General features: G+C 38.8%; 1 protein-coding gene across 5 annotated transcripts in view; it reads left to right on the top strand.

Moving 5' to 3' along the window:
• Positions 1-27,243, top strand: part of magixa (MAGI family member, X-linked a) — an 84,429-nt gene that overhangs the window by 26,048 nt on the left and 31,138 nt on the right. For all 5 annotated transcript variants that reach the window (XM_047155597.2, XM_017468499.3, XM_017468500.3 and 2 more), the window contains 8 exons: positions 2,417-2,536; positions 16,788-16,961; positions 17,944-18,121; positions 18,393-18,463; positions 19,499-19,666; positions 23,432-23,876; positions 25,971-26,442; positions 26,800-26,863. In XM_047155597.2, the coding sequence (XP_047011553.2) occupies positions 2,417-2,536; positions 16,788-16,961; positions 17,944-18,121; positions 18,393-18,463; positions 19,499-19,666; positions 23,432-23,876; positions 25,971-26,442; positions 26,800-26,863 (1,692 nt within the window). The remainder of the gene's footprint in view (positions 1-2,416; positions 2,537-16,787; positions 16,962-17,943; positions 18,122-18,392; positions 18,464-19,498; positions 19,667-23,431; positions 23,877-25,970; positions 26,443-26,799; positions 26,864-27,243) is intronic.

Below are 27,243 nucleotides of genomic sequence, written 5' to 3'. Positions count from 1 at the left end.
TGTACATTTTTCGTACTATTCTCAAACAGAATCTGAGATTTGAACACTTTCAGCTGGAAAAGTTGGCTTTTAAATGTCTTAGCAAATAGAGAACGTCATCGACGATCGAGTCCTTGTCATTAATAATTTAATCAATAAAACTAAACGATGGTCGATTTGAGTAAGGTCATCATTAGAGTGTGTAGTTTTGAGGTGCTTGCTGGCTCGTGCGCAAAACACGTGCAGCAGACACACGAGGAAAAATGAAGCCGAGTGCACTGTAGTTACATTTGGGATCATTTTAGTTTAAATGGCGACAATAGTTAATTGCAAACATTGTGATTGTGTTTTAAAATACAATATATTACAATACAATACAATTCATTACCCCACATGTAAAACCAAATGTGCAGTGGAAGCTCTGCTTTTGACCTGTATGCTGTTCTAGCACAAGTACTGTTCATGAGTTATTCACCTTTCCAGGGGGGATTTTAGTTATAATTCAATTGTAATTAGGAATATATTCAATTTAGGGCTGCAAATAACGATTATTTTCATAATCGATTAATTGGCTTATTTATTATTATTTTTTTCTCCTTCGAATAATCAATTTGGGGGTAGAACAAACAAACTTTCAGTACCATTTTCCCCATGTTTATTTAAAATTAAATCCACAAATTGAGTCAGTGTTAGAAATATAAACTTCAGACTATGGTAAATTGTAAACGGTAAATGACTAAAACTTTACATTAACACAAATGCATTATTTTTTACACCAAAAAAGCACTAATAATTAAACTACAATCCTAAATTAATAATAGGGAGATTTTATCACTGCACCTTATGGTTTCTGTTACTCACTGCCTTTGTTTTTACTTATGTTTACTTTGATCGTACCGTTTTAATTTGACATTACAGATCTAACCCGCGCAACACTGTTTATCACCACGTCTACATTGCGACTGAGGAGCAACGCGGCCTCGTTGCTAACAGATCACTTCTGTTTTAATAAACCACAGAATTTACACTGCACGCATGCAAATACAGCATATAATGACAATAAACTTGAATTAAACTAAACCTTTTAAGCAACTCGCACCGGTTTCCATAACCCCTTGTACACAGTGGAGCATTTTGGATATAAACATAAGTTTGTGCTTGTGCATCATTGTCGTGTTTCAGTGCTAGCAGGTTTGTTAGCAGGTTACAGTCTTCTTTGCGGCATTTAATATACAATTCTCCCCTGCCTTAGAGGACTTGGAGGTCACACACTTTTTTCTGCAGTCACTTGACGATTACTCCTCCGTCTGATGGTGACTGGAATCATATTGGGTATAAAAGTTAACGCTGACATAAACAGTAAACTGAAGAAATGCATTGTCATTGACTCTGGGTATCTGCTAAAGCTAGCGTCATCATATTATGTGCGTATGATGTCATGTGCCATCGACTGGGAAGCGGCTTATACTTCTGGTTAGTAAAAAAACGCTAGTGTTCCGTTTGAGATGATACTACCTTTCTAAAATTCATAGACTGTAGAGTATATAATGCATAGTGTAAGTGTATAGTACATCATTTGGGACACAGCTTTGGTCTGTACTCTCCAATGCGTGTTTTCGGAACTGAAGTAACGCAATGAGTAAACGTACCCCGTGCTGCGCGCAGACCAACTAATCCATAATGAGATTCGTTGACAACGATTTTCATAATAGATTATTATCGATTTTGTTGTTGCAGCTCTAGTTCAATTCAGTTCCATTTTTATTTGCACAGTGCATTAAACAGTGGACATTGTCACAAACCCTGTCCAGGGTATATCCCACCTTGTGACTGATGCTCCCTGGGATAGGCTCCAGGTTCCCTGTGACCCTGAAAAGGAGAAAGCAGTAGAAGATGGATGGATGGCTGGATGGATGGACATTGTCACAAAGCAGCTTTACAGAAATATACAAATTCCAGATATAAACTTTACATTTATACATTTATTCCTAATGAGAAAGACATAGGCGATGGTGGGAAGGAATAACTCCCTGGGACAATATGATGAACAAACCTTGAGAGGAACTAGACTCTATAGGGTGACAACGAATACTGCGATTATAATTGTGTACTATATGTCAAGAAGTGCAGTTGTGTAACCAGGAAATTCATAAGAATTTACTGTTCACTGATGGAGACTTGAGTTGAAAACTGTTCGTACAGTATCAGTTGTAGTCCAAAGTAATCTTCATGGTTTTTAAGTGGTACCATCCACAAACTGTATATATTCATTGAATCTATTTTGAGACCTTTTTTCGTTGCCAGGAGCGTTAACATTGTTGTCAGTCACACTTTTTGGCTAGATAATGAATATGCAGGTTATTCATGAAGTATAATATAGTACAGTTTACCTCAATTTAAATCTCCGTATTGATTATGGTGTGTGTACGTGATGTAGGTACCACCAGGCAGCCGCGGGACGGGGAGATCTCCGGAGTGGACTACAACTTCGTCTCAATTGAGGAGTTCTTCTCTCTGGAGGAATCAGGAGCTCTGCTTGAGAGCGGCAAGTTCAAAGGTCAGGATCAGCACACGTACGCATCTATCAGAATACAAATGCATTACATTTTTACAAATTAATATTCTGGGACATGTGTTCACTGAATCATTACATCCCATATAGCTGTTTGTCATTGAAAGTAGGTTTTGAATAGATTGCTGAGTGAAGGAAATATTTAATGCTTGAGTAATGCTGTATTCGTGTAAACACATCATGCTAAATTACTATTTTTGTCTCATTCTGTAGAACCTGTACATGGCAAATAACCTTTGTACATTACTAAGTGCAACCTTGGCTGATATTTGCTGTTATGTGTTATTTGGCTGATTTTGCCTGAGCCAGTATTTTTCTAATATTCTACAGTGACTCTTAGGCGTTTTCAGACCTGAAGATCTGTGCTTTGTTCCGAAACAGGGACTTAAATTGTTAGTGTTGTATTTTATCCTTGGCTTGGTTTGCTTTCACAAAGCAACGTTTCAAAGCATACCAAAATGTGTTTATGCGAGTAACATGTGAGTAAACTTCTCTCATTGGTCAGAGTGTGGACCAATGTTTATGTTCTGGGGTTCCGCCCGTAACAGTCATCCATCAAGATGGATAGACAGCAGCTCAGTGAGCTTATTGTGACATTCTTTTTAGCTGTAGTTATGATAATTGATCGGTTTGAGCAGAAATCACAGTTTCATGTTTCAGGCAAATTTGTCTTTTTCATCCCCAGAACTCCCAGTCCTGCGTAATCTCGAACTATAATGTTCTGTTGGCGGAGGGTTGTTGTAAATTTATTTATTTTTTTTAATTATTTTATTTTTTTATAACACTTTTGAGACGCTCGCTAGACACCTTGTAAACCTCAGGTTGTTCAGAAATATGTTCAACAGACCAAATGTCAATGAGAAATTTTACCTCATCTTTGGTCCAAGTGTGATTCATGTTGCGAGCCATTAGCAAATCAAACATTCTTTTTACGTAACACAGTTTCCATCATGCATTGCTATACAGGTTGGTTCTTTCGCAGTCGGACCGATTATTCTGGTGCGGATCAGAGCGCGAGCGCGGTGTTCATCTAAGTATGTCTAAATCAACCGAACCAAGGGGAAAAATACAAGTTCAGAAACAGGTTCTGAAACAAACGCTCCAAACGAACCATGTGTGGAAAATAAATGCTCAATAATTCTCTTCATAGTTAAAGGTTCTAGGTTTCTAAAGCAGTTGCACCTTGAACATTATCTGTATGGGGAAACTTCTGTTTCGGGGTTCCACACATCACCTTTAAAGCTTCCACCAGAGAGAAAACCTGTAAAATCCTTTAGGTCGTTTGAATTGATTGATTGATTTTTTTTTTTTAAGTGAGTCAGTTCCAGAAATGTGCCTCAAAAAGATATTATTTATGTGTAGTTTTATATTATGGAGGAGAACACAAAGTTGCTTGAAAGCAAAGACATTTTGGACAGAAGTCCTTCATTAGCTATGCAAGGAAAATGCACCACGAACAAAATCGCAAAACCGAGATGTGCTTTTATAGATTTTCGTACTGCTGATGCAGTAACTTCGATTCCTTATATCTGATATCTTCACCAGTTCTGTCTTCCTCATCCTTTTTTTTTTATCAACAGACAATTAAGGCAGATAATGAAACCAATGAAACTGAAGTCAGTCACAAGTATTTTCATTGTGATTTCAGTATCTATGATGTGTAAAGTCAGCATGTGTTATGAGAAGAATTTCCAATCTTCAGTAGTTGTAGGCTTGAGATATATACTATTTTGAGCATGATTGCATACTGTATAAATGCCAGGCTTTATTCAATTTTGACAGATTTTTTTTTCTTAGCTATGTTAAAATCAGAAAATAACATTTTTACTTTGTATAAAGATTTAAATTGTTATTTAAGAGACCCAAACGTTACAGTTACACTTGTAGCTGTTGTCCACATTCTCAATGCGAGGTAGTATCATCGCTGCTGGCTGCTGGCCGAGTCGAATGCCAGCGTCAGGTCATTTTTGTTGTCCTTATTTGTCAGGAACTTGATCAATCATTGCCTAGTGTCCCTCTCTTGAATAAATAAAGGTTAAACATTGTTATTGATATTGGTACACTTAAAAGTATCTAAATGACTAGCATTGTATTACTTTAAGGTGTATATTAACTGACAGGGCTGTGATTTAATTGTCTGTTTGTTTGCATACAATTTATGATTCTATGCAATGCACTGGACTCTGGAGAAGTTTCAGGATCCGTGTGGAGGAGGTGTTTATTTACAAAGACAGGACAGACAAATACAACCCAAATCTGAGTCATAGAACAGGCAAGGGTCAAACAGTGAATATCTAACCATAATCCAAATGGTCTATACATGGTAATGGCAATCAGATTAATACAAGGCTTAGATCTCACACCAAACATGGGAATGGCATGACTTTGTTTTGTAGCATGCGCTGGGTTTATATATGCTAAATTCAGGAAGCGGAGACCTAGAACTATGCTAGTATTCTGGTTATTGCAACCTCTGCTAGAAGGGATGGGTAGTGTCCTGGACACTCTTAGTGTGTTTATACAAAAAAAAAACGTAACATTTTTTTAGAGACACATTTCAGTTTGACATCCTACATTTTTTAAGTGGCCCCAGTACAACGGTGAGATCCCAGTCTGGGCTCTCAAGGGACCATATCAGAGAAAGGTGCCTCACGCTCTTCAAAAAGGTTGACAGTTTTGTGAGCCATCCATGGTGCTGTGATGCACTGAAATGGCTGCCACATACACGTTCAACATAGACAGGCACGTTACTCTGTCCAGAAATCCCTGCAGAAGGGCTAGTATCCTAGGAACCAGGCAGCACACTGGATCCAGATGATGGCGTGCACATTATTCACGGTATTCAACCTGCACTTCACTCTGTCGGTCCAAGCCCAGTCTGTGGCCTGATTTGCTTAATTCTTTGCAGTGCGGGCAGAGTCACTGCTAGAGGAGGGAAATGCAAACAGTATACAGTAATGCAGACATTGGCTACTGAACCAACTCAGTGGACCCATTGGGCACAGTGCGTAATGATAATGGTAATGAGTCTTTTATTGGTCTCACATACATTACAGCACAGTGAAATTCTTTTCTTCGCATATCACAGCATGTCAGGAAGTTGGGGTCAGAGCAGCCATGATGCAGCGCCCCTGACGCAGAGAGGGTTAACGGCCTTGCTCAAGGGCCCAACAATGGCAGCTTGGCAGTGCTGGGGCTTGAACACCGACCTTCCGATCAGTAACCCAGAACTTTAACTGTCAAGCTACCATTGCCCCTGTTTTTACTATGTACTGTGAGTAAATCTGGTATTGGCAAAAAGTGTGCCCTGCCAAACTTTTTCCAGATCTGGGACACCACTTCTGGGTGCAGAAGCCATTCTCCATGTGTGTATGCGTTGTCTTGTGGCACCACGTTGTCCCTAAACCAGTGAGGGAGGCATCTGTCAAGACTAACTTTAATGGGACAGCACTCCCAGGTGGACCCCATTCATGAGAAAAGCCTTGTGTCTCCAGCAAGCTAGTGCGTGCGCTACTATTGCTGAGATGAGGACATGTCTCTGTCTGTAGTATTTGGCATTTAGCCCTAGGCTGATAACCCACTTCTAAAATGTCCTTAAATCGAACAGGCTCATGAGAACTACTGTTGCAGTTGCAGTTAGCAATCCTTCAGCAGGAGCTGGTACTGCACATACAGTAGCGACCTGCCCAAATACGACTGCCAAATGTGATGATGTCTCCCACACACTTGGGTGACGGGAACAAGAAATTCACCTATTATTAGCTAGCTAGCACCAGAGCTGGGGTTTTAGTGTCTCTCTGTTCTCACGGGGCCACAAACTGAGTTTACATACTCCATGCAGTTCACAAGGGTGTAAACTCAGTTATTTTGTATGCTAGCTAGCCATTATTGACAAGGTCTTGTGTGGAACAGCACGTCACTACCTCAACACTCTCCTTGAAGTTTATGTTCCCTCACGCAACCTGCGATCGACGCCTGGTAGTGCCTACTCAGCAAGGCATGAGGTCCCTTTCCAGAACCTTCAAACTGACTGTCCCTTATTAGTGGAATGAACTTCCAACCTCAATCCGGACCACAGAATCTGTCACTGTGTTCAAAAAACAGCTAAAGACCCCCCACCTCTTTTCCGTGAGCACTTAACTAACCTCTAACTTCTCCTAGTAGAGATGTTTGTACTGAAAAGCTAAACTGCAACTGCTATTCATCACTGTGCAGAGGAGAAAAGAGGCTTTTCTCTGTAATCCCTGTTTTCCCTCTGCTCTTCTGCATTCCCTCTGCTCTTCTGCTGTCTCTCACTACTTTTTCACTGCTGAATTCAAAAGCCGCTGCTTTCAGAACGCTACTGCTTTCAGAGAGAGAAAGCTCATCTCTGGCAGGCTTTGACTCAAAGCTGTAATCAAAGCAATATTTTAATGTCGGAAGTAACATTTTTTATTATTTATTTATTTAAAAATAAAATTCACGAAAATTATGAACATTCTACAGAAAATCCTATAGGATTGCGGGGCGTGTCTTGGTTTGAGCATTGAAGAGTTAAATGGAGCTTTGCTTTGCCTCTGATCTATAGCATGTTTAATATGACTCCAGTATGTTGCCTTGAACATTTTAACACTTAGGGGGATTAATGCATACAGATTGAGATTTATAAAAGTAAATTAATATATATATATATATATATATATATATATATATATATATATATATATATATATATATATATATATATATATATATATACACACACACACATATATGTATATGTATATGTATATATGTGTGTGTATGTGTGTGTGTATATATATATATATATATATATATATATATATATATATACACACACACATACATATATGTATGTGTGTGTATGTGTATATATATATATATATATAAATATATATATATATATATATATATATATATATATATATATATATATATATATATATATATATATATATATAAATATATAATATGCGCGCGCGCACACATAATTTATTTATATATATATTTTTTTTTTCAGGCCGCCCGCTTCCACCAAAAATACACCAGTTACCAACCGTATTTAATTTAATTCGAAAATTTAATCCCGTGCTGCAAGAAATCTGATTGAGAGAGCTGCTGGAATGCAGACTTATAATAAGCCTTCCTGTTTTGGGGTTTACGTACACAAAAAAAACCATGTTGATATTAAACAACAGATATTTACTTGCCCAGTAAACACCAGCTATTTACCACATGCTTCCCTGCTACTACCTGCAGTTTACACACAAACAAATGCAGGTATTAAACACCAGATATTTAACCCTACTTGCCGAATAAACACCAGCTACTTATGACGAGTTTCCTGCTACTACCTGCAGTGTAAATGGAAAAACTTGTAGAAACTAAACACCAGATACTTACCCATATGCAACAGCACTTACTTACCTCAGACTTCCCTGATTCTACCTGTGTTTTATATAGAAAATTATGTTGGTATTAAACACCAGATATTTACCAAACCTACACATTAAACACAGGCTACTTACTACATGCTTCTTTGGTATTAACTGTGGTTTGCAATAAAAATAAAAACAGACATTTAGATCGTAAAGACGAGATATTTACCCATTTCTATCCATTTAACATTGTGTGCTTACCACTTGATGTTAACACCATACTTTTACTCGTACTTAGCATTAAACAGCAGTTAGTTAGCCTGCAGTGTAAGTAGATAAACGTATATAATAAACACAGGATATTTACTCATCACTAAACTCAGCCATTAATCACCAGATAATTGCCACATACTTCCCTGCTATTACTAAAGGTTTACACACAAAAAAGAATAGATATTGAACACCAGATATTTATTCATACTCGCCCATTAAACATCAACTACTTTCCACATGCCTCCCTGCTGCTACCTGCAGTATACTCTCAAACATGTAGATATTAAACACCGGATATTTACCCATACCTACCCAATAAACACCATCTACTTACCACACGCTTCCCTGCTACTACCAGGGGTTTGGGCAAAATAAAAACCAATGCGTACATATTAAACATCAGATACTTATCAATCAATACATATCCAATAAACAGCAGTTACTTACCACCCACTTCCCTCCATGAAATAGTTTCATGTTGTCATAATGGTACATAAACTTGATGTGTTTGATCAGAATATTTGCATGCTAATCAGCTAGCCTCATAGCTGGAAGCTGTACAGTAATTCATCCTTCATTTATTTTCATGCCATGTCCCTTTTTTGTCCTGTGCGAGAACGTGATGGAACTTTGATGTGGCATCATACAGGCACTCTCTCTGCTGTCACGATTCAACAATCTGCTCGTCTATTACTAACCAACGTTTTCTTTACGTTTTGCCATTGCCGCACTGTCCTGTACGTTTTGTGTAATTCTATGAAATTCTCCTCTTTGTGACTTTTAGATGAATATCATAGTAGCCATTTTGGAGAGAGTTTTTTCGTTTTGTTTTGTTTCTTGTTTTTTATTTGTGGTTGGAAACATTTTTGGGACACTTCCAGAACATTGTTATTGGCTGTCTTTGGTCGCAGTGGCACTAAATCAGCTGTTAGTAAGTATGTAGAATTGTGCTCTAAGACAATGAGCTCAACTTACATTCATACAATGTAAAGCTGGCTTTAATAGGACTCAGTACTGTATTTGGGCAACCTGTATGCAAAGGAATGCCTTGCATTTTGAATATTTCAAAAGATTTTTGCTGCTGTTCTTGTGTTCCTACAACTCTAAAAGTTCGTACATTCCCTCCCCACCACTGGCAAAAGTTCTGCCCATTTCAAGCACATTTTTTTGATCCTATGGAATGAGATCATTCAATCACCAAAATCAACTTAAACCATGTTCTGATTGTAGATACCTGTCACATGGTCTGCTGACTTCTGTGTGTACCTTGTTTTTTCTGTGTGTACCTAATTTGAGTAGCATCTAATTTTTTAGGGATGAACCGCATGTTTGGCAACCAAAATGTAAGTGAAATTTTACCGAACAATGACGTTTTTCATGCCGCGATCAAATAGCACCCAGCGTAGAGTGAGAGGCGTGCACACCCTTTATAAATGCAGCAAACATGTCGGCAGTGTGAAAGCATTGCTCTCTTGGAGGCTGTGAACACACGATTTGGGCAGGCGGACTCCGAACCCCTGTACTGCATCGCAACTTTACTTGATCCACGATATAAAGATCATTACTTTGGATGTGGGGAAAAAGCAGCGCATGCAAGAAATGATCCAGTCCGAGTTGGATTTGGGAAAGCCACTTGGTGATGGAGACGGTCAGGGGACACACAGCGCAGGAGATGTGGGAGACAGCACAAAGAGAAAAATGGCCGTACTACAAATGAGCCTCGATGTCCGACATGTTCAATAAGATCCTCCAAGAGAATAATCCAAATGCAACACAGAGGCAAGCTCAACCGCTAAACAGTTAGATGGTTATCTCTCAGAAGTCCCTATCCCCGGGAGCAATAATCCTCTCAGATATTCGACGATCAATCAAGGCCGCTTTCCCGACCTGGCACCGATGGCACACAGGTTGGCTACTTGTAGGGATGGCAAAGCAATGAACGATTTTATTTCTGTTTTGGTAACACTTTATAATAAGTTTCCATTTGTTAACATTAGTTAACATGAACTCAGAATGAAAAATACATCTAAAGCATTTACTAATCTTAGTTAATGTTAATTTCAACATTACTAATACAGTATTAAAATCAAAAGTTGTATCTCGTAACATTAGGTAATGCACTTTTACTAACACGAACTAACAATGAACAATTGCATTTTTGTTAAACTTTCATTAACAAAGATTGATATTGCTCATTGTTAGTTAATGTTAGTTAATGCATTAAATAACGTAAACTAATGGAACCTTATTGTAAAGTGTTACCTATATTTTTTTTATTATGTATTTTGTACTATTTTCACTGTGGGGAAAAATAGTAGGCCTACACCGGTTCATCATTTCATTATCTTCATTATATTAGCAACTGTCCAAAAAACGGCAATATGTAAATATTTAAATATTTAACGATTCTGATCATAGGTACATGTCTGTTCCATGCACAAGCACCGACAGCGAGAGACTGTTTAGCACTGCATCTCCTATCATCGATGAGAAGAAGAACCGACTTTCATATGAAAAAGCAGAGAAGCTACTTTCCATAAAGAAGAACCTGCCACTTTTTCCTGAAGAAGTAGGCTAAGTAGGATTATGTCTCGGACGATTATTCATTTGTTGTGGGTCCATGCACTTTTTTGCGCTCTTTTTAATGCACTTTTTTGTTGTAGGTGTACAGAGAATGTTACATTCTTTCAGCAGTCAGTTATAGGCCTAATATAGGCTATTCAAGAAGGGGGGCTCAAAGTTGGCCAAATAAAAATATTTCTATTTTACTCCTTAATTTATTTGAAGTTATATTGTGCTTTATATTGTGCTTTATTGGTATAATGTCTGCTGGAATGTTGGAAAAAAAAATGTTCAGCGTTAAATAAATATTTTTAAATTGTAGTTTTATAATTGATTTTTTCTTTGAAAAGCAAGACGTAATAGTAAAAAGCACATTTTGACTATTTAACTTATGCAATGTTGAAAAAATTGGCAAAATAAATGGAGACCAACACAGTTCGGTATGCTGCCTTTGGCCAAGTGTTTCATTATATTCAGTTTCGGCTTCGGCCAAGAATTTTCATTTTGGTGCATCCCTATCATTTTCGTATGTGGCTGTAATCCATGAACTGTGGTTGCCGTGACAACATCCCTATTGTAGTCCATCGATTTAAAGACTCCCAGTGTTTAATCACTCCTGACCAGTTCATGTTAGTATCCCCAGCCTTTGCTTTCAACATCCTGTTTGTGTTTATTGTCCCAGGAGCAAGCAGGCCTTTCTTTTTTAGCCTGTTGAGCAATGGAATGCTGGTGAAATACAATTCTGTACCCATAAGTAGAACTTCGCCACCTTTCATAACAGCTAAGTCACCTATGCCAAGGGTTTTGTCAGGGTTACCCTAAGGCAATGTTGTTGCATCCTGATAGATTAAAAAAAAAATCAAGGACTGGGTTTGGTGTAGCAAGAATTTAATCATTTATATCAACATGTTAGCAACATTATAATAAATATATCTTCAGCAGTTTATTATCGTCTTGGCAACTTTAGGCAGGCTTTTTTTTACAAAGGTTTCTTTACAATTAGTATCTTTCCATAATCTGTCGCTTTTGTTCCTCATTAGCAATTAGAATTAGTAATCGCAGCAATTACATCCAATTTGTTAACAAAACGTAGGTTATTTCTCAACACTTTCCCTTTGGGTCCACATATGCCGGTACAGCAAAAGGCTTGAATGCTGCATGCTTGAAGCTTAGTCTTGACCGCTTAGATGGCGTGCACTCCTCAAAGTGCTGTAACATATTCCATACGTTTCATACTTTACTAACTGGCAGGTGGTTATTTGGTTGTGCTGCTTGGAGAGTCAACCAGTTCTCATACGGAGAAGCCATGTTTCCAGGTCTCCAGGGACAAACTGAGTGCACTGTCAAATTAACGTTGAATTTTTATTTATTTATTTATTTTTTCTGTGCAAAATTCACCCGTCCAACAAACCATTCACTCCCAGCTCTGCGTCTGAGGGGACTCGGGTGGTGCGTTAAAAGCCTGTTGCCCAGTGAGTGTTTTATCTGATGTCCCATGAAATCAGTGAGTGCACAAACACCTCACACAATACCTGACACCCGAGCTTCAATAGTTGTGTATTAGCACTGGGTCAGGAGCTTCAAAAGAGATTTCCATGCAGGCTGCATTGTTCACCAGAAAGAGTTGATCTGATACTGCAGTGAGTGATTTGATCCTTTGATTCGCTTAAATATTGAATTCGACCAAGAATACTTTAGCGAACATTTCATTGTCAACATTTCAATCCGGGCTTCCCATGTAGTCTTACAGCATTCATCTGTGCTACTCATTTACACATTCATTGCTTTAATTTTTTTTTTTTTTTTTTTGTGTGGATTTCACTAATGTATTATTTGCTTCTGCAATCACACTTCTAAACTTTTTCTTTTGCTTCTGACCTTTTTTTGGCATATTAAAAAAAATATATATATATTTTTTACAGGGAGTGGGTCTTAGATAGAAGCCGTTCCCCTTAAAGTCTCTATAGTGTGCTGTAAAAATGAGTCCTAAAACCCGGAAATGAGTTAGCATTTTAGCACTTCCCGGTTCCATCGTCCCAAAATCAATGGGTTTTTGGTTAAATGTGTGAAATAAGGTCTGTGGTTAACACAAGCTCAAGATATTTTCACATTTTGTTCTACGACATAAAATACATCGGTATACATCAGCCGGGTTCACGCTGTACGATTTTAGTCATGATTTGGTCGTCTGAGACAAATTTTGAGAAGCCTTAGAGAGTCCTATAATCCTAGGCCAAAATCTGTTGCCTTTGATGATCTAATCTTTCCTCCGATTAAATTCTGTCAGTCTCAGAAGATTTGAGACTCCGTACGAGTCTTGTCGCATGCCTCTTGACCGTCGTACAGTCGAACATTAATGACATTTACATCTACATTTATTCACTTAGCAGACGCTTTTATCCAAAGGGACTTACAAATGAGGAAATACAAGCAAAGCGATATATCTAGCGGAGAACAATACAAGTAGTGCTACCATACAAGATTTATAATTCAATTCTAGAGAAGCAAAGTGCACAGAGTCAACGTGTAAGAGTCAGAGTACGTTGTTTTTGTTTTGTTTTTTTAAATAATGTGGGGTTGGCGTTTTAGAGGTTAGTTACATGCTCACATGGAGGTGGTGGGTCTTTAGCTGTTTTTTAAATATAGTGACAGGTTCTGCTGTCTGGAATGAGGTTGGAAGTTCATTCCACGACTGAGGGACAGTTAGTTTGAAGGTTCTGGATAGGGACCTTGAGCCACACTGAGTAGGAACTACTAAGCTTCGGTTGTTACCGACAACTGAGTTCCTACTGTATGACATGGCTTACAGTGGGGATCGTGTTCGTACACTCTGACAAGCAACAGTCGCAAAGGACTATTAACAATCGCACAGTGTGCACCCGGCTTAATACCTCACTCGCGACTTTGTTAAGCTTTTACGTGTCTTCTAAAAGGCAGTTGCTAACAAGTGGCAAAAATGGACTACAGAGGTTGTCGGGGACATTAAACGTCATCCTGTTGAACAGGAAAACTCGTCTATTACAGCCTCGTTATGTTTATACTCCCACTCTTGCAAACTATTCCAGCTAGAACTTTCCAACTTGTAGATTTATCAATTTATAGTATTTCCCAATAGTGTTTTTTGTTTCGAAATGTAGTGCCATAAAGCATCATGGCGGTGACGTTGAAGTCATGCGACCCTGGTGTCGTTTGTTTATAGCCTAACTTTTTTGCTTTTTTCTTCTGGAAATTGTAATTTGGCTTCAAAATTCATAATAGTTGTGTTCATTTGTGAAGATTATCTTGATGAACAACATGTGTAACAATCATAAACAGTTAGTTTATTTTCTGCAATAATCCAAAAACCAATGAAAAAATCCTATTGGCTTTCTGTCGAGGGAACCAGGGTGATGCTAACTTCCTGGTTAGCCTACAAAAATATGACACTTTTTTTGCTGCACTCTTTCAGTCGACTGATTTTGGACTGGGAGGTGCTCTGAAAGTTAGCCACGCCCACGCTATTAACCACGGTGGAACAAACAGGGTTAAGCGCTCAGCAGGAGGTAAACTGTAATGTAGTTGCATTTCATTAAAAGTTGACAATAATATGAGTAGCTACTGGATTGTTTGTAGATGCATTCACACACAGTTCTTAATCATACAAGTGTGCTAACGTTAGCTCGAGGCTGAAGTTGGATTCTAATTAATACTGTAGCTATAAACATATAAAGACCTAGATGCACCTAGAAACACGTCATTGGCTAAGTGAGATCTGCCATCTTGTGGCTGTATCTGGCCTTGAAAAGACAGCACTTTATTTTGTTAGCACACATTAGCGCTGCAGTTTTACTCTGTCATTTGAGTAATAGAAAATGTTTGTGTTTTTTTGTTTGTTTGTTTTGTTTTTGTTTTTTGTTTTTTTGTTTTTTTTACTTTCGCTGCAATGTAATTAATGTAGTTTTTGCACTAATAAGCATTTACTAGACAGCCATCAGCAGGAGTGTCTATTAATGACATTATTATTAATGACATGACTTCCGTGCTGACAAGTTTGTGTTGTTAACGTGAAAATAAAGACAGTCGACTGTTGGGAAAATGTTATGTTTTGGGGTTTTTTTGGAGTTGAACATGACTGGTTTTGTGTTATTGTGCCCATCACATGACTGGGATATGCTGCTTCATCTTGAGCCCAGGTTTTATATCGTATAAACAGAACAGACAGACATTGAAGGAGAGGTGCAACTTACAGTTCTCCATGTATGTGAGATTCAGGATTTTCCCTTCATTTTAATCAGATCCGAAATAACTAGTAACTTGCTGCTTGAGTAGACTTCTCATTGACTATGTTTACATGGACAACAATAATCTAATTATTGACCTTATTCTGTATAAGACAATATTATGATTAAGGTGTTTACATGAGTTGCTTTTAGAATACTCCTTTCATGTTCCCGTCGATTAACAGCACACGTCATTACACCCACACGTCATGCCGTCCGACGTTCCCGCCAGAATTTCATGTATCAACATACAGTTGGTCTTCGTTATGGTACCGTATACAGTTTTGGATCTTCCATTTTTAATTTTATGAAAGCTTCAAGTGCAGTTAATTATTAGTCATGCTATACATGCAAATAGACGACTGCTTGAAGCCGTGGGCTGCGTCCGTATTTACCTACTATATAGTAGCCGAGATACATGTATTTCACCTACTATACAGTAAGTAAGTACGCGGTTTCAGACGCAGCCATGCTCTCCTGTTCAACGGCAGACGGTTGAGCGCTGCCGTGTGTGATCGTGTCCTGTTGCAAAATGCGGTGAAAACTCCCACACAACGTTAATAATGTGATTAAGGTGTGTACATGTCTGTAATGCACATCGATAATGCGACTAAAATAGGAATACTCCACATGTCATAATTCGATTTGTGTTTACTTCGAGTATGACTTTAGTCTGATTAAGGTCATCAGTAATCGCTGTTTACATGCTAGTTTCTTAATCAGAGTATCGTCTTAATTGGGTTAACATTGGATTATTGTCGTCCATGTAAACGTACTGAATGGATACTTTATTGGTCTTTCTCAAGTCATTATTAACAATATTACTTTTACTGTCACTTGAGTAATTATTTTTATAAGTAGTTTTACTTGAACTTGAGTACCCACCTCTGCCCTCATGTCGTTCCAAAAATATAAGACTTTCTTTCATCTTCAGAAGAGGTTTTTAATGAAACCAGGGAGATTTCTGTCCCTCTGTTTAGATTCCAAGTAACCAAAATGTTCAAGCTCCAAAAAGTTCATAAAGGTATCGTAATAGTAATCCATGTGACTCCAGTGGTTTAATCCCAGTTTTATAATGCTTTGTGTGAACTTTTGTTTATGAACTGGAGGGACAGAAATCTTGCAAGTTTCATTAAAAATCTCTTCATTTGTGTTCCGAAGACGAACGAAAGTCTTATGGGTTTGGAAAGACATGAGGGTGAGTAACTGATGACAGAGTTTTTATTTTTGTGTGGACTATCCCTTTAATAGCATTGCCATGAAATACATTTATAACAGTGAAAAATTTTCAAATAACATTCATGTTTGCATCCAATATTTAGATTTTTTTTGTTACTAGACTCAATAATAATAATAATAATAATAATAATAATAATATCTGTAACAAAATTTGAATTAAAAAAAATTATGGTGCGTAAGACTTTTGCACAGTACTGTATATACATAACTGTGTTGTGACAGTGTCATGGCATTGCATTAAATGTTGCATTAAATTAAAAGCATGATGCTCTAATGTACAGTAAGGCTGGAAATTGGAATATACACAAGAACAAAAGTTGTTGTTGTTGGTAAGTTTTTGTCAGTTACTATGATGATTTTATCATGTAGCTATGTAAACATTATGGTTAGTAAGTAAGATATAGGCAACCATCATCTTAAGAACCAGGGAGAAAGCTCTTCATAGCTCTTCTTACTATTGATACGCAAAGTAAGAAGCATGGATGGGGAACACAATGAAAAAGGAAGTACTATATCTGTCTGTAGGGAACTACTATGGTACGCCACGTCCGGTCCACATTGGGCCCGAAAGCCCACCTATCACCTACCAGGAGCACCGCAACCTGCTGAGGAACTTCCGCACACGCAGCAAGTCCCTCAGTAACCTGGAGAAAGCTGTCGAAGAGGGGGACAACAGTGAGGAAGACTCTGGTCTCTCAGGTACCAAAAAGCAAACAGACCGCTGTATGACTCTCGATGAGCCTCTCAATAAGTTTGGTTTAGCTCCGTGAGGTCTGTTTTTCCAGATTATTTAGTGTTGTGATGAGTTACAGGAAAAATTGTAATGGTGAAGGTGAATAAAGGTACTGTAGAGGAATGTGAGAGCTATGCTAATGCTACATTTATTTTCAAATGTTTTGCTACTGTGTTAATACCAATACTATATTCTGTAAAATTTTTGTGGAAGTTTGTTACAGGGTTTGTCCCAAGTGACTAATGAATATTATACACTATGATGCAATGATTTGTAGGCTGACTGGCATTTCCAAATTGTCTGTAGTGCGGGAGTGTGTGTGATTGTGACCTGCGATGGGTTGGCACCCTGTCCAGGGTGTCCCACGCCTTGTGCCCCGAGTCCCCTGGGATAGGCTCCAGGCTCCCTGCAACTCTGTGTAGGATACGCGGTACAGAAAATGAATGGATGGATGGATGATACAATGATGATGATGCTTTTGTATTTTGACATTATATATTGCTTTAAATGTATTTTTTAGCTTTGAAATTAAGGCCATAAGTTTTTTGTTTTGTTTTGTTTTGTTTTTTACTTCTAATGTTGCATAATAGGGGCAAAGTGGCTTAGTGGTTAGCACATTTGCCTCGCAACTCTGGTGTTGGGGGTTTGGTTCCCACCTCCGCCCTGTGCGCACGGACTTGGCATGTTCTCCCCATGCTTCTTGGGTTTCCTCCCCCAGTCCCAAGACATGCTCTGTTGGCTGATTGGCATTTCCAAATTGTCCGTTGTGTGTGAAAGGGTGTGTGAATTGTTTGTGCGATTGACCCCCACCTTGTTCCCCAAGTCCCCTGAGGTAGGCTCCAGGCTTCCTGTGACCCTACGTAGGATAAGTGCTACAGATAAAGGATGGATGTTGGATAAGACTTGGTATTTGAAGCCTTTTCCGTGCGTTATGTTTCCTCTGCCTAGCTGGTTCTGCAGGAGCGAGCAGTGCCCCTACTACTACTATTGTTTCGCCAAATCAGACGTGGGACTCCGGTGGACCTCGGGATGGTGGTGTCCCGGTAGAGAATGGTGCCCGTGGAGGTGCGCTGCCTGAAAACTGGGAGATGGCATTCAGTGACTCAGGAGAACCTTACTACATCGAGTGAGTCAGAGAGATGAAGGAAAGAGCATAGTTTTTAAGTTCCCTAGCAGGTACCATATTTTGAACCATAATATTTGAACACCCAGTCAGCACTCTCATGGGAACCACAACAACTAGTCTAATGAATTTTTATATAACACTGACCCTGACAGATTGATCGCATCCAAGGTTATGGAGGAAGTATTCATTTAATACATTAGGAAGATTGCATACATGATGACATGGTTATAAGTGGAGGAAAAACTCATTTAATGTGCATACATGTTTTTAGTCATAACTCAAAGACGACGAGCTGGCTGGACCCGCGGACTCACAGCAAAGAGGTGGTCAGCAAGACGGAGTGTAAGTGTGTGCATTGCATCTCACTCCTGCCTGTCCTGTGTGTGTTCTGTGATGACTGTGTGCTCTTGCAGTCTTCCCTTTTTGTCTTTTCTGCATCTCTGACGTTCATGAGATCAGAGGGTTCTTTTTTTTCTTTTTTATCCTGTGCTTCCTCTACTATCTAAACCCCCATCCCAACCCCGAGTCTTTTTTTAAACACCTAGTGATTTTCTAGCCGTCACTCCAGCTCAGGTTATAGTCAGAATAATGTATTTCTCCAAGGTTTGTTACATGCATGCAAATATATTTTCTGTGTCCTAGCAATATTAGTTCAAGGATTCATGGATTTTTTTTATTGTCATTCCAACACCTGTACATGAGCTGGAATGAAATGAAGTACCAAAGGTCCGATTAAAACCACTCACAAGTAATAACAGCTAACTCACTCATAAATAAACAAACACCCAATACCCAATCATACACACACACACACATATATATGTATGTATGTGTGTGTGTGTGTATATATGTGTGTGTGTGTGTGTGTGTGTGTGTATGTATATATATATATATATATATATATATATATATATATATATATATATATACATACATGTATGTATATGTATGTATATGTGTATATATATGTATATGTATACATATATGTATACATATATATGTATAATATATATGTGTATATATATGTGTGTATATATATATGTGTGTGTGTGTGTGTATATGTAACGTGTGTATATATATATATGTGTGTGTATGTATGTATATATACACTAAAACCTGATAAATTAGCAGCATAGTAAAAGACATGGAAAAAAGGTTCAGCTTATCAGTTTATCAGAGTTTAATAGTCTAACAGCTTCTAAAATTTTCTGTATTTTTATAGTGAAAAAAGCGTATTTCCTCAAAATATTTACATGCTGGTACAGTTTATTAACCAGCAGAGGGCATTAAAGTTATACGTGTGTGTGTGTGTGTGTGTGTGTGTGTGTGTGTGTGTGTGTGTGTGTGTGTGTGTGTGTGTTTGTCTCCCTGCCTCAGTACCTCCATTCACAGACCAGCCATCTGAACTGAAGGGCTATTCCATCCACACACGTCTCTCCAAAGGGCCACGAGGTTTTGGCTTTAACATTGTTGGGGGAAGCAGACCCAGAGAATTCCTGCAGGTGTACAGCGTCACACCTGGAGGCCCACCTGCCCTTAACACAGGTACACCTGCACTGTGCATAAAACTTTCACTGTGTTATAACAACCAGAGGTCTCAGTCTTTCAAGGAAATGTCTACATTAAAGACATTTGGCTCCTGTGAACAGGTTGAATTTCGGTTTCCGAGGACATGAGGTGTTGAATGATGAAAATTAGAAATGTGCACTAGAGGGCAGTCAAAGTTCATGATAACATTTTGAGCATGTCAGGCTGAACAATGGTTCCAGAAGTAATTTATAATTCTATAATTCATTTTACAGTGGTGTGAAAAAAGGATGTGATTTCTTCTGGTTTTTTTGTGTATATCCCGTACTAATTTTTTTTCTGAAGAGATATATGTATGTATGTATGTATGTATGTATGTATGTATGTATGTATATATCTCTCAAATGCAACCTGAGTAAACACAAAATATAGTTTTTAAATGATAATGTTATTTATTGAAGCAAAAAAGTTATCCAATACCAACTGGGCCTGTGTGAAAATGTATTTGCCCCCATAGTTACTAATTCCCCAAATCTATGAAACTGCATTCATAGCGGGGTTCAGCTGGACTAGATGCAATCAGGCCTGATTACTGCAAACCCTGTTCAATCAAATCAACACTTAAAGAGAACTTTTTCAACAGCCTGAAGTTAAGAACACAATGCTAAAAATGAATGAAATACCAGAAATGATGAAGGTGATTGAGATACATCAGTCTACAAAGGTTTACAAAGCTATTTTAAAGGCTCTGGGACTCCAAAGAATCACAGTGAGAGCCATTGTCTCCAAATGGAAAAACTTGGCACGGTAGTGAACCTTCCCTGAAGTGGCCGACCTTCCAATATTCCTCCAAGAGCACAGCAACTACTCATCCAGCAAGTCAAAAGAGCCAAGGACAACATCAAAGGGCCTACAGGCCTCTGTTGTATCAATAAAGGTCACTGTTCATGACTCCACTATCAGAAAGACACTGGGCAAAAATGTTGCGAGGTGAAAACCACTGCTAACCCAGAAGATCATTAAGACTTGTCTGAATTTTGCCAAAACACACCTTGATGATCCTCATACCTTTTGGGAGAATGCTGTATGGATAGATGAGTCGAAAGTGGAACTGATTGCGAGACAGGGGTCCTGTTACATCTGGCGTAAACCAAACACAGAATTCCACAAAAAGAATATTATACCTACAGTCAAGCATGCTTCAGGGCCTGGGCAACCTGCAATAAGTGAGGGGAAACATTAATCCTGCTCTCTACCAGAAAATCCTAAAGGAGAATATCCGGTCTTCAGTCTGTAAGTTGAAACTCAAGCACAACTGGATTATGCAGCAAGACAATGATCCAAAGCATAGGAGTAAATCCTAATCCTAGAACTAAGTGAAAGACTGATCTCCAGTCATCAGAAGTGTTTGGTTGCAGTTATTGTTGCTAAACGTGGCACAACCAGATTTTAAGTTTAAGAGGGCAATTAGTTTTTCACATGGGTGATAGGTGTTGGATAACTTTTTTTTTTTTTTTGCTTCAATAAAAATAAACAAATAAAAAAAACTGTGCTGTGTTTACTCAGGTTGCCTTTGTTTTATGTTGTATTTTGTTTGAAGAACTAAAACTCTTTAGTATATGAGATGCACAAAAACAGAAGAAATCAGGCAAATACTTTTTCACAGCACTGTACTTTTACAACTAATGTATAAACCTTCAAAAACTGGCTTACTATTAACTATGAGATGATTAAATTATAGTAATAAACAAACAAAAAAAACCCAACAGCAACAAAAATGGGATTGATTCATGTCCTATAGAAGTCATTTTAAGTCATTTTGTCTTGTTGTCTTGGTATTTTGTTTTGTTTGATGTTGTTCTGGAGAACAACTAGATTACCCACAATCCTAACATCACACCATCCAAAAGAGACATCACTGTAATCATGGAAAGACAGCTTCTCTACAGCGTATTTCACCTTGGCAGGTGTTGATAAGCCACCAGAAATTAAAAATGAATCGCTTAGTATGGAGGCAGGTATGTTTGTCTTCCAGGTTTGTAAATAATCGCGTTTTAATGAATTAGCCAAGAGGAAGCTTCTGGAATAAAGTTGAATGTGAAGGGTAGATAGCAATCTGCATGTTGATTGTTTATGATGCACACAGTATTAGGAGGAATAACTCTAGTGCATTTTCTGTGGTAGGGACTTATTATACATGTCTGGCTTCTCTGCTATAGTTCAACAAGGAAAGGTTTGGGTGTTTTTGTTGTACATATGTGCAATCAGTGGATGCAGCGTATATACCATGAACTGAAAGCTGTCTGGAGCGGGAAATATTAACGTTGAAAATACCAGGTTTGGTATTATAGAAGTAAACCTATTATACTCTCGAGAGGTTTCTGAATAACTTAATACAATTGCAACAGAAGCTGAGGTGTAGCTTGCAAATAAAGCCAGAGCAGTTTCGAAGCCATGCTGATAATATTGGTTACCAGTTTAAATGTTTATTGCGTAATTGATTGGCAAATGGCTTTCTATGTGCAAATGTACAATGACCTCTCAGTAGTGAGCACCAATACAGTTTAGTATCTTCGCTCAGCGTGAGCGACGGAGTTACGTGGCAGAATAAAAGAGACCGAGAAAGGATGAAAAGAACATAGATATGGATGAAATAATGATTGTTTAGTTGCTCTCTTTATCTCTCTCTCTCTTCAAGTATCTTTCTTTACTCTTATTAACGTTTCTTTTGTTTGTCTCTCTTTCCTCTTTCTAACTGATTTATCCTGACTTACACTTTCTTTCCTTTCCCTACCTTGTTTAGTATTTTAAATCTCTCTCACCGCCTATGCGGGATTACAGTGATGTGATAGGGGGGTTGTTGGGTATGAATCCGCTGATCTGCTCTTAATCCTGATGGGGATGGGCTTTTAATCCTTCTATCCCTCACCACTGCCTGCTCACGAGTGCACACTGATGGTCTCAGTAAGGATCGGGGACATTAGGCCTGTCACAATTACGTTATCGACTTATCGTACAACATTATGGACATGACCTTGATTATTTTTGCTGACCTTGATATTGTGCTTTGTGTTTACATGCGTGTTTCTCTCTGTAAGAATGAATGCCACCAACATGCAAGGTATTAACAGTGCACCAGCGATTGTTTTTTTAAAGAAGAAATTCTCCACCCTGTACAGTTTTCCTGAAAGATAGGACTAAAGCTGTCCGAGTGGCAGTTTACAGACGGTTTATCGGAGGCATGTTGGTGGTTCCGTTTATCAAAAACTGCAGACAGATCCAGCACTAAACTGAGGATTTCTCGACAGGTTGCAAGGTGTCCACAACATTCAAAAGGACAATTTTGATGGAGCGGCTGCTCTTGACGCAAGGCTGTTTGATTCTGTTCAATTCTAGACAGCTTTATTTTGCTGTGACTGTATCTGTTACAGGGTTCTTGTGCAGGCCTGGAAATGTATGAAATTAAAAGACATTCATTTTCAGACAGAAAAATATGAAATTGCAGAGATTAAGAATGGATGAATTACAGAGATTAAGGTTCTAAATATGGTCTTTAGACATTCACATATTTTCTGTCCTAATGCATATCACATTTAAAGTTTTTACCAAGAAACCTGAACTTAGAGAGTTGTGACTGGAATCTTTTAAAAAGAAAAAGGTTGCCAAGCTTAAAAATGAAAGAAGAACTTTTTATAACTTCCAGAGTAGAATATGTGTTATGATCGCTCTCTTTCCCTCTTTCTGTTTTTCACTCTGACTATTTCTGTCTGTCCATGACCTCAGCGGACATCCTGGTCTACATTAACGACACATGTGTGCTGGGTATGTCCCACAAGGAGGTGGTGGAGATGCTGAAGGCTGTGCCTATGGGCCACAGTGTGGATGTGGTGCTGCGTAGGGGCTATCCTATGCTTTACAATCCTGATGGCTGCCCCAAGACCAGCCTGTCTTCAGCCTCTGATCCCAGCCCAGGGTCTGCCCAGGCCCCACCTCACAATCCGAACCGTTCCACCTCCCACCACAACGGTTTCTACCCTCGGATGCAAAAAGAGCCTTTAGACACCAACGGTAATGTGGCAGCCCCGCCTAGCTACCACATGCCCAATGGAAACTCAGTAGACAGAACTGTAGGGATTGCAGGCCTACCCTCAAATCTGCCAATGGCAAGGTCGGAGAGACTGAGCTCAAGCCACAGTGATACAGAGGTCAGCACTGTCGTCACACGCAGGTAATATACACACAAACACACCATGGAGTTTTTACTGAACCGAGGCTTTACCTTGGAAAGTGGTGGTTAACAATAAAGGGAAGAGAGGAGAAACGAATTCAAGACAGAATACGGTTGTTTGTAATGATATGCAGATAACTGCATAATTATTGGCACCTTTTATTAGCAGCGTACAATTGTGTATTTATAAATTGATAAATTAATGAATAACATTATTTAAAATATAAGTATTCAATTGGTTAAATTATTTATCTTTCAAATAATAAAAGGACTGCCATTAAAAGTTTTTTTTCCCTCTCAAAAACATGTGCCAAAATGAATGATAACCCTAAAATATTTCAAACAAATGCGAACTAATTGTCATCTTAGTCTATTAGAATTACCGAACAAAGCATTACTCTCTTCATTATATTTTACTGTATAACATTGTTTTGTTATTTTCTGTTATGACTACATTTTGTTTCCATCTGTAACAGGATTCTGTTTCATAAGAATACTAGATGGAAATTTTCTAGTTGATTTCACAATTTGCCATGCAAACATCAGTTTTCTGCAGGCGTCAGTGTTTTCCCTGAGTAGAAACAATTGAATGTATTAGAATCGGAAGTCCGGATTAGCGACTTGGACATAAAATATACGAGTACAATGGAACAAAGCATTAAGAACCATTGTTATTCCTTGGTGTGCACTTGGGCTCTGAGACCTAAGCAGGAAGGCTGTTTCCAGGAATAATATAATTCCCATCAACACATTTCTTGGGAAAGCAAAACGTTTGTACCTCACTTTGAGATCTTCCAGGCCCTGTGTACGAGGCCCATACATGCTATATAATATATACAATATAGCCATTATATGCAGTACAGCTTGATAGTGGTGTTCATAGTTTGTCACCTGTGGGTGTGGCTACTGTTTTCAGCTGTTATCCAGTGTCTAGCTGCTTATTAAGTTCTGATTAGAAATGGTAGTAGACAAAACGCATTCAAGGTTCTGTATAATTTCTACATGTCGCCATGTTTCTTTTTTTTGAGGACCACCTGCACCACACATTTGGTGAGAGAAATGTACTAAAATGAATTGGACCATTTTATAACTTATTTGTGTAAAAATGATGAAATCTTGAAGTAATAGGTCACTTGTTTTCCTGTTGTTGTGTCACATGGCTCTGCATGGTAACTCAAATAACCACTGTTTACAGAAAAGCATCTCAGATTGTACCACATTGAGGCCGATGGGCTATAACATCAAGAGACCACACTCCTGTCAGCCAAAAAACAGGAATTTGATACAATGCAATGTTTTTCCATTCTTCAACAGTCCAGAGTCAGTGAGCATCTTGACTTGACTGACAGGTGTGGAAGCTGATGTGGTCTTCTGCTGTTGTAGCCCATCAGACACGAGGTTTGATGCATTCTGAAATGCTTTTTTGCTCACCACGGTTGTAGAGAGCCGTTATTTGAGTTACAGCAGACTTCCTATCACCTCAAACAAGTCTGGCCATTCTTCTCTGAATTCTCTCATCAACAAGGCATGTCCACCAGCAGAACTGCCACTCACTGGATGTTTTCTTGTTTTTCTCACCACAAGAAAACTCTAGAGATTATTGTGTGTGTGAGAATTCCAGGAGATCGGCATTTTCAGAAATATTGTCCGGCACCAACAACTATGCCACAGCCAAAGTCACCGAGATCACACTTTTCCCCATCCTGATGTTTAATGTGAACATTAACTGAAGCTCTTGACCCGAGCTGCATGATTTTATACATTGAACTGCTGCCACATGATTGGCGGTTTGGATAGCCATAAGAATATACAAGTGTTCCTATTAAAGTGACCAGTGAGTGTATAGCAGAAATCAGTGATCTTCCGTAACTTATTTTCATGATAATGTGAACTCGGTATTAGAAATTATTCTTGGTGTCTCTGTCTAATATAAGTCCCGATTCCCAATGTCACATTAACTAATCAGACTAGTTTCTGCTCAACATGGCAGTAAATCCAGGGTTTATATTTTGTTGTTTGGTGTTGTTCAGATGTATAGGTTGTGTATCGTTTATTCTTTCTCTTTTTCTCTCCTCTCTTCCCTCACTTGACCAGAGCCTCACTCATTCGCAGCTACAACAACAATACCCTTCCTGCCCCATCTCTGGCTCACCAGAACTCCAAGTGTTCCGAGAGTGATCTGTCCAGCGGTGCCCTCCCTCTGCCGCAGCCTGAGGTAGGAAGTGCACCAGCGCCGCCGGGTGTCCCCAGTGCCCAACGCCCACTCGTGCCCCCAACTGAGCTGCCACCCTGTGGCTTCAATGGCTGCCCGGCCAGCAACCCCCCTCGGCCTGCCCCAGGCAACCTGGGATCGCCTGGGGCTGGCACAGGAGGTGAGCTTGTGCCTGTGGCCCTGGGGAGAAGCGAGGGAGGGGGCATGGGCTTCAGCGTGACAGCAGGTGGGCAGGGCGGGCAGTTGGCGCTGATCAAGCGGGTGTGGGACCGGCGCCAGTGCCCGTCCCTGCAGCCGGGCGATGCCATCATCAAGATCAATGGCGCTGATGTGCAGAGCCTGAGCTTCGCACAGGTAACTTGAGCCACCTGTTCAATTAACGTACAATTTTTTTTTCATTGCATCATATATAATACAGAAGTGGAGAAATTGCTATCCAGGGAACCTGGAACAAGCAGGTACTGTATATGGGCTATAGGTTTTTCAGAGGATAAGCAGGTTCTGTAACATGTTATAATGCTCACCAGCAGTTCTTTTTTTTTTTAATAAACCCTCTATTTTCTATTGCCTTTCACCAAAGAAAACATTGTTTAAATATGCAAACATAAATATACCACAGTTGGTTTCTATATTCTCAGAATTAAATTTCCTACACACATATTTTTGGGTTATGTTGGGTTGTTTTTTTTTTTTGTTTTTTTACATCCACAGGTACAGAGAGTGCTGCAAGAGCATACCAGACAGGGTGAAGTGGTCTTACTGGTTTACAGAGGAGGTAAGCATACACTATACATTATAGTATAGAATATTACATACTACATAGAGTATATATTCTATACATATACAGTATCTCACAAAAGTGAGTACACCCCTCACATTTTTGTAAATATTTGATTATATCTTTTCATGTGATGACACTGAAGAAATGACACTTTGCTACAATGTAAAGTAGTGAGTGTACAGCTTGTGTAACAGTGTAAATTTGCTGTCCCCTCAAAATAACTCAACACACAGCCATTAATATCTAAACCGCTGGCAACAAAAGTGAGTACACCCCTAAGTGAAAATGTCCAAATTGGGCCCAAAGTGTCAATATTTTGTGTGGCCACCATTATTTTCCAGCACTGCCTTAACCCTCTTGGGCATGGAGTTCAC

Source organism: Ictalurus punctatus, chromosome 5 (genome assembly GCF_001660625.3).
Source record: "Ictalurus punctatus breed USDA103 chromosome 5, Coco_2.0, whole genome shotgun sequence".
Taxonomy (NCBI): Eukaryota; Metazoa; Chordata; class Actinopteri; order Siluriformes; family Ictaluridae; genus Ictalurus; species Ictalurus punctatus.
This window is presented reverse-complemented; position numbering and strand designations above follow the sequence as displayed.